The sequence below is a fragment of the Pleuronectes platessa genome, chromosome 11 (genome assembly GCF_947347685.1).
Source record: "Pleuronectes platessa chromosome 11, fPlePla1.1, whole genome shotgun sequence".
In the NCBI taxonomy this organism is placed as follows: Eukaryota; Metazoa; Chordata; class Actinopteri; order Pleuronectiformes; family Pleuronectidae; genus Pleuronectes; species Pleuronectes platessa.
In genome coordinates, this window is record NC_070636.1 from 17,285,820 (window position 1) to 17,294,032 (window position 8,213).

Below are 8,213 nucleotides of genomic sequence, written 5' to 3' on the forward strand. Positions count from 1 at the left end.
GAGATGGTAGCGATTGAGGCATCATTACATAAAATCAGGAAATTTGTTTTGTGTACAGATTTGTGCTCAACATGGATATTAATACAATATTATATTATAATATTAATAGTAAGGTTATTTTCATCTAACAGTAGGCCTAAATGAGATATTGGAGACTGTGTATACATTTCAAAATATTAATATTGTGAGTACTTTTATGTGGAAGCCGGCACACAGAGGTATAAAGGGCAATACAGGGGGTGATAAGGAAACTTTACTAAAGAATGGCAGCATAGCTGGGATGATCACACAGGGGGACACCAACTGGTTGGAATTTTAGGTTAGGTTGATGGCCCAAATATTTTTCATAAACGGCAAATTATAACAAATTTAACTTGATGAAGAGCAACATGGATGAGAGGATTAAGAATCAATGAGATTGTGTGATGGTGTTAAACCTTCCAGCACAAGTAGGGAAGTGGATCTTGAATCTGTGAGGCTTAACTCATGTATCTGATCAAAGTAATTCACAAGATATATTGCTCACTGACAGAAGAGTTATAAACATAAAACCCTAACCCTAACCCTAAAACCAAGTCTTAACCCCAAAACAGTTTATTAAAGGGGGGTCACAAAGTGAGGAATGGCAAAAATGTCCTCACTTTCCCAAAATGTCATCACTCTGTTGGTTAAATGATGAATCTGGTCCTCACAAAGAAGCTATACAAACAGACAGACACACATACACACACACAAACATGCGTGTACTTCTATCTTAGTGAGGACACGCATTGGCATAATGCATTCCCTATCCTCTATTCCTTTATCCTAACCTTAACCATCCAGACTAAATGCCTAACTCTAGCCTAAACCTAATTCTAACCCCAGCCTAAAACCAAGTTTTAACCCTCGGTCCCCGTTCTGCTAGCCAAGATACTGAACCCCAAAAATTGCCCCTTCTCATAGAGAAAGTTCTGCAAATACATGCACTGTATGAATGTGGTGAATGGTAAAAGCTGTAATATAAAGTGCTTTGAATTGTCATCAAGACTAGATTAGTGCAGTTCATTCTTTCATACTTTCATCCTAACCAAATCTGTATCCCTTAACATCACCAATTCATACTGTTCGAGCCATAATGTTGTTTTGTTTATTTACTTTTGATTTCTTTTTAATATTGCAGGTTTTGCATAAGCAATCCAGCATGGAACACAAGTTGCACTAATGTTGTTGGGGAAGGAATATAGTGGGGCACCTGGAGATGGGAATCATGTGTGTGTTTTATTTGGGAAATACAGTAAAAGGTGGACTAGATTCAAGTGTTTAGAAAACTGTAAAAAACACAAATGATGAATTCATCATGAGGATAAATATGACGGTAATTGTTCATCAAATTTTATTGCATTCAAAATGGGTCACATTAACAACATAACAAAAGACGAAACACAGCTATTCCACGTATTTCTCTCCTGGCAGCCGATACCCCGATAATCGTCCTGGTCAGAAATTTAAAAGGCTCTCTGGATCAACTGCTCTAAATTCTTTACCATCGACTCACAAATCTCCTCCGCCGTCATGGTTTTCTGGGTAGAAGAGAAATGTGGAGATGAATGAGGAATATTATTTCACTGCTGTTTTGAATGAAAAATTCAAACACAAACAAAAACCAGGCAAGGCTAAAACTGTGAGATCAGTCACTTCTTCTTTGATTCGGATTTCATACTCACTTTGTCACGTGTCTCTGCCTGCTCTGGGTTTTTTTCAGCGGTTCTGTTCTTGCTGCTCTTGATTTGCTCTAGCGTCCGCTGCTCTTGCTTTTTTTCCTCAAGCTTCTTCTGCATAGCCAACACTCTCTTGTCTTGAGCAACTTTCCGCTGAAGATCCAGGCTGGCCTTCCTCTCCTTCTCTTTCCTGCAACATGCCAGAGAACATAACATTAGTGTGTAGCTGTGTAGCAGCTAGAATCTCTGCCTGTCTGACTGACATCGCTCAGTGGATGTCCGCACATCACCTAAAAATCAACCTTAACAAGACTGAACTACTTTTCTTTCCAGGGCAAGGCTCTCCCAGCCATGACCTGACTATCACCATCGACAACTCTGTGTTAGCCCCCACCCAGACTTCTAGGAACCTGGGTGTGACACTCGACAGTCAACTCTCCCTTACCGAAAAACATTGCCACAACAACCCGCTCATGTAGACACTTGCTGCACAACATCAGGAGAACACGTCACCTTCTCACTCATAAGGCAGTGCAGGTTCTGGTCCAGGCTCTGGTCATCTCACGCCTAGACTATTGTAACTCCCTCCTGGCTGTTCTGCTTGTGCCATCCGACCTCTGCATCTCATCCAGAATGCAGCAGCTCGACAGGTCTTTAAACGTCTACACATCTTCCGCCGCAGACTAAAGACCCATCTCTTCTGACTACACCTTGGTTAAGAAGATCATGTCTAATAACCATGGTCAACTTTTGTGTTTATATATATATATATAAAAAAGGATAAATCAAAAAAAGATATGTTTAGTAACACTTATATGGCACTTGCATGCAACACTTGTTTGGGTTGGATTTTTTGAAGCAAATTGTTGCTGCTCTGGGTTTGTACCCTCTTGGTTGAATGCACTAAGCTAAATGATATGTAATGTAATGCAATGTAATGTAATGTGTGATATTTGTGTTGGAATATTTTTCCTGCTGTCATAATCAAGTCAAAGCCGAACGTGTTTTTCCTGACCTGAAGGCTGCAGCCTGTGCCATTGCTTGCATGTGGAGGTTGTTGAGCTCCATCTCCTCCAACAGCAGCTGCTTCTTTTCGTGAGTCACCTCCAGGATGTGCTCACGTTTCTTCTGCTGCTCTGTTTGCCTGAATTCCTTCAGGTGGGCCAGTCGCAGCCTCAGCTCGACTATGGACATCTCATCCAGCAGTTCATGTCCTGCAGTCTGACACGGAACCACAGGTTAACTTGGAGATACTGCACATGAACGTACAGGGAATTTGTAATGCCGTCCTCCCCACTCACTTCTGTGTCGTCAAAAGACTTGAATCTGACGTGAGGAAGTGACTCAATGGCGCGGATTTCAAGGATGGTTTGAAACTTCCTGCTCAGATCTGACTGTGCTTCCTCCAGTGCTTGTCGAAGGAGCGCTTGACTTTGCTCCGAGACTTCTCTCACTGTGAAATGTACAAGAAATCAATGAGAATTCAAAGGAAATCATGAGAAAAAAAAACTCATTAAATCACAAGTGTAGGCGTACCTATACTTTGCTTGAATTTCTGTAACTTCTCTTTGGCCATTTTCGAGTTCTTGTGTCCTTCTGCCACTTGTTGCACCAAGTCCCTCAGTTCTTGATCTTCCTGCAACCTCTTCTCAGCATATTCCCTCATCAGCTGAGCTGTCTGCGAGACACAACAAAGCAACCATAAGTACCATTTTATGGCCAACATTTTTTATTTAGAATTAGAATTAATTTATAATCTTTTCTGACCTCTTCTTTCTTCAGCTGAGAGGCCTTCTGGTTGCTCTCCATTATGTTTATCCGGGCAATGGCGGCCTCCTTGTGACTGATGTGTCCCTCCAGTCGCCTCTGCTCAATCTTGGCCAGCTCCTCATGAAGGTCCATCTCGCGCATATTCTTCTGCCACTGAACGAAAGATGAGTCCTCACCTTCGCCTTCTGTTAAACGATCCACCCTGCATCAACATGCACAAAAACACACAGCCAATGATCCTTGTCCTGACTGGTACCTCCTTTTCCAGAAGAAGTTAATGTCGTTGTGTTTTGCCTTTTGTGGTTGTGTTTGCTGTTGTCATTGCACATTTATTGTTATTGTTTGCCCTTCAGGGCCACCGTAGGATAGGTCATGGTGTGGCATGTAAACACTGTGCTGTACCTTTGCAGCTCTTCCTCCTCCTTACGGTTACGCAGCGCCCTCTGCCTCAGGATGGCTGCACTGTTGAGCTTGACGGGACAGTTTTTGGTCTGGCAACATCAGCAAAATGAAACGCATTCAATTAGATATTAATATACATGATATAAATACACATATACGATGAAATATTTATTATTTGAAACAGATCTCACCTTATTACTCGACGGAGATTCAGAGGGTTGAAATGAATTGAACTGGAGCTTTGAATCCAAGTCTGTCTGAATCTGGAGCATCTTTCGCTGCAACATAGATAATGGTTCATCAGCAGCTGATCAGTAAAAATAGCTCAATACAAGGTGAAAGGTGGATGTGTGCTTAGCTACAAGATTTAATCCAGTCTCCAGGCAGATAAAATGAGAAAAACATATCCATCAAAGAAAATAGTCCCTACCCTGGTGCGTTCAGACTTCTGTGGATTCCCACATCTGAACTGTTTCATGTTTGCCTCATTCAGCAGTTCCTGAAGTGAAACAAATTATTATTATTAATCTTTTGTCATTAAGATATCAGATTTTTTTTTTTTATATAATAGTAGAATCAAACGTTGTACCGTAGTCTTCAGATGGTTCTCCTGTTTTATCTCCTTTATGATCTGCATCTCCTTTGGAGCCCTGTACGTGCTGTTTGGTACCTTCAAAACAAAAGACTTCAGTGAGTTCAGTGAATCAGACACTATATAATCTACAGCAAAAAGGCCTGGTGTATACTCTCCTAAGGGTTATCTACAGGCTAACACAGCAGTTAGTTAATATGTAAACTAACTGATCAGCAATGTTGGAAGTAAATACAGTGTATAACTGTGAATGAAGCTGACCGGTTTGCATTTTCCCTGCTGTGGGATGAGCTCTGGCATCCTCAGAGGTCGAGGTTTGGGTTTGGTGAGACAGAACTCTTTGGGCTTCGTGTTTTTGATCAGAGTTTTCTTGACCTGACTCCCACAGGACATTTTCAAAGCAAGCTGGTCCATGAGAGTATCAATATGGGGGCGCCATCTAAAGGACAAACAGACATATGCGGTCATGTCTTGTCTTTATAATGTGATAGTCTTAGCAGGGTTTTCCAGGACTATTTTACCTCAGCAGAGGGCCGATCCACTGTTCCTCCACACAGGCAGCATCGTAGATATGATTCCACTCTTCCTGTATCCATGAGGTGAGGTGTGTGAAGAAGAAGTTGAGGAACTGTAACAAAACACACAACAGAGCTGTTATTGCTGTGTCTTTCCACTTGAAGGGCAGTGATGGGTTCAGAAACTTACTGTGTGCATCTTCTTTATGTCCAGAGATTTGACAATGTTGCTAAAACGCTGAAGCCCAATGTCATCGAGGACGAAAGTGGTGAGATAACAGATAACTGAGGAACAACAGAGTGTTACAAATATTTTTTTTTATCAACAATTAAATCAAAATTAGTGCCTTTTTATTTCATTAACTTACTGGCAAACTGGCTCCGGTCACCTATGGATAACCATCTCCCATTCTGGCCGTAGAAGACGTTGACAACTACGTCCAGTAACTTTTTGTATTCGGTGCATCCGGAGACAACATCAAGTATGAACTGCTTGTGCTGAGCATCCATGATCTGCCCAAAAAAACAAATGAAATGTTCATAAAGGAATAATTAGGTGCTTGGAAAATGGCTTTCTAAAAAAAACTTGCAGTAGCTGATTACGCAAGACCATCATGGTTGGCTGTAGAGCAGACATTTGTGGAAATTCCCTTCCAGCGCTACTCCAAACAACCTCTTAGGTCATTTAAAGGAAGCATTCAATTTACCAAACACTTCTACTTTATCCCCCATTTGTTATAATTATACATTTCTCCCTTCACAAAGATACTGTTATTTTAATCTGGAGGAGTAAAGGTTTAGCTTCCATCAGTGACTTGTACACTAATAATGTATTCTTCTTATTTGCTCAGCTTAAAGTCAAATGTATACGCAGTCATCAGAACAAAGAATTGTCCCCATGTTTTGAAATCTTCACCTACCTGCAGATGTTTTGCAGCATCTTCTATGAAGTCATCCAAACACTGTTTGCCTTCACTGAACTTATCCAGCAACGTAATAGCCTCCTTGACAAGAGGTCCGTCGTTTGATGCCATTTGATGGAAATTGATAACTGTTATGAGATGGTCCACACAGGCAGAAAATGCCACAAAAATAAGGATAACACTGATAGAAAAGTGGAATGTAATAAATCGTTATAAATGGATGAAGAGTTCTCCCAAGAAGAGGAGCAGCTTGTTTTCAGCTCCAACTGTTGCCATGTTCAGCCGTTGCTTAGCAACACACTGGTGTAAACAGACCTAACAAGACCTTTGTACATTTTTAAGTACATATATGACCTATGCACTAGGGGAGGTCGACACTGTGAAATGATAATGTTTTATTCTGTTTTTCGTTGCTTTTAAATAAAATAAATTTTATTTCATTATTATTGTTATTATTATTATTTATATTTTTTATCTTGTTCTTTTCTGCTTTGTCTCGTTTGGTTTTTCCTTTTTTTGTACATGTATGTATGTGTATATATGTGTCTTTATAGGTATATGTTTATATTTATTTATATATATGGTGTATGTATGTTTGTGTGTGTATGCGTGCAAATATCAGTATTTGTGTCTATATATGTGTGTGTGTGTATGTCTTTGTATTTAAGAGGGGTTTAGCTTTAATATGTTCATTTTCATGTTACTTTTTGACATTTTGGTGAAAAATAATAGACACAGTCTTCAAAATAAAGGACACTTTGGTCAGGCTCCCCACATTCATTAAAGACCGCACAAAAAAAGACCAAAAAAGAACAGAAACATCAACTTTTTTTTTCATTATTGATCAGTTTTGTTCACTGGATTAAAAATCATTGATGGTTTTAATCCATCGGCTGAATATTAACATTGTGACATCTGATCCTTTGTTGGCTCCCACAACAATGATTATGACGTCGTATATTGTGACGTCTGTGCTGCCTTCAAGTGCTGTTGGAAATGATAGATTTGGCACGACCATTATATCAACGACATAAATACAACGTGAAAAGATTAAACACACACCAATAATTATAACCAGATTAAGGAAATGGGACAGTGAATAATTGTTGTAAATAATATATAATGGCAAGGAAAATAAGGAAAGGTGAGTAACTGTAAGGGAGGCTTTACTGAGGGGAAAATCATAGATTAAACCAAGGTTTTAGAGAGTTCATGCATTAATCTGATTAACATAATCTGATTATTTTGTGAGCATGTAAACAAAGCCATTAGTTTAGTGTTCTGTTGTCAACATTGTTTCAGGTTGATGTTGATGTCCCCCCCCCCCCACTGTGGGACTATTAAAGGATTCTATCTATATTTTGTATAAACAAATAAGTGAAGGTTCAATCAAAAGAGCAAATCAAAGGATGTAATTGTCTGACTATCAATCAGATTCATCGAAAGGTTGAGCATCTACAGTTTCATCACATCAGAGCAATCTCAGGGGCCACTTGCTGATAAAGACTCTGTGACAGTGTTAAAAGCTCTAGTACAAGAGAGGGAGTGGATCTGCTTGATTCTGATGACTCTTGATTATTTATATGAAAGGTGCTCAACCATTAAAGTCTGATTGATTGATTGAAAAGAGAAAGCCAATACCTAAAATATAACAGTATGGAAACTTACACAAACCAGCTTTGATCCACGTACGAACATGGCTGTGGAGGAAGACATCAGTGGACATTTAGGCTAAAAACACGGTGTAAATGATGCCCCATCATGTCAAATATGAATTTCGGGGGGTTCCGGATACTTGGATGACACCACTGGAGCAGTATGGAGGCATTTTCTGTTTGTTTTTTTCTGTTGTTTTTTTACTTTTGAAGAATCGATTCCCACTTACATCAATTGTATTTGATTTGGCTGCAAAGCTGTTTACCTGCCAGAAGTGTTTCTTGGATTCGAACACCTCAACAACCCCTCTATCGGCATAGTGGTGAGTGGATAATGGGTGAATGTACATTTTTTGCGAACCATCCCTTTAAAGGTTTAGTGTGTGAGACTTAGTGACATCTAGTGGTAAAGTTGCATTTTGCAGCTCTCCATCCCCTTCCAGACATGAAAGAGAGCCTGTGGTGGCTTTCAGTTGTCATAAAATCTCAAAAGGTGTTTAATTTGTCCCTTCTAATTTTTTACATAAATCTTCTTCAAGTAAATCCCTTTCACCGAAATCTGACCCACTGGACCTTTAAAGAGAGGCTATAGAAAGGTTGTGTCCGATAATAAACTGGAACCATAACTATATTGATCAGTAAACATGTACCTGGAC

General features: G+C 39.7%; 1 protein-coding gene across 1 annotated transcript; it reads right to left on the minus strand.

The window, feature by feature from the left end:
• Positions 1–1,352: 1,352 nt before the first annotated feature.
• On the minus strand, positions 1,353–6,036 carry LOC128450470 (cilia- and flagella-associated protein 99). The gene is made up of 15 exons (XM_053433942.1): positions 5,900–6,036; positions 5,348–5,492; positions 5,170–5,264; positions 4,986–5,092; positions 4,726–4,903; positions 4,462–4,542; positions 4,303–4,371; positions 4,064–4,150; positions 3,873–3,961; positions 3,468–3,672; positions 3,237–3,378; positions 3,002–3,153; positions 2,716–2,921; positions 1,707–1,890; positions 1,353–1,562 (listed from the first exon to the last, which is right to left on the minus strand). Exons 1-15 carry the CDS (start codon positions 6,011–6,013, stop codon positions 1,488–1,490), a joined length of 1,929 nt encoding a protein of 642 aa, XP_053289917.1. The 5' UTR covers positions 6,014–6,036; the 3' UTR covers positions 1,353–1,487.
• Between the last annotated feature and the right edge of the window lie 2,177 nt (positions 6,037–8,213).

Excerpts from the sequence above, each read along its gene's own strand:
- LOC128450470 (XM_053433942.1), bottom strand. The coding sequence starts at position 6,013 with ATGGCATCAAACGACGGACCTCTTGTCAAGGAGGCTATTACGTTGCTG. Across the intron at positions 4,543-4,725 it reads AGCAGGGAAAATGCAAACCG|GTACCAAACAGCACGTACAG; the intron begins GTCAGCTTCATT and ends TTTGTTTTGAAG. Across the intron at positions 3,962-4,063 it reads AATCTCCGTCGAGTAATAAG|ACCAAAAACTGTCCCGTCAA; the intron begins GTGAGATCTGTT and ends TGATGTTGCCAG.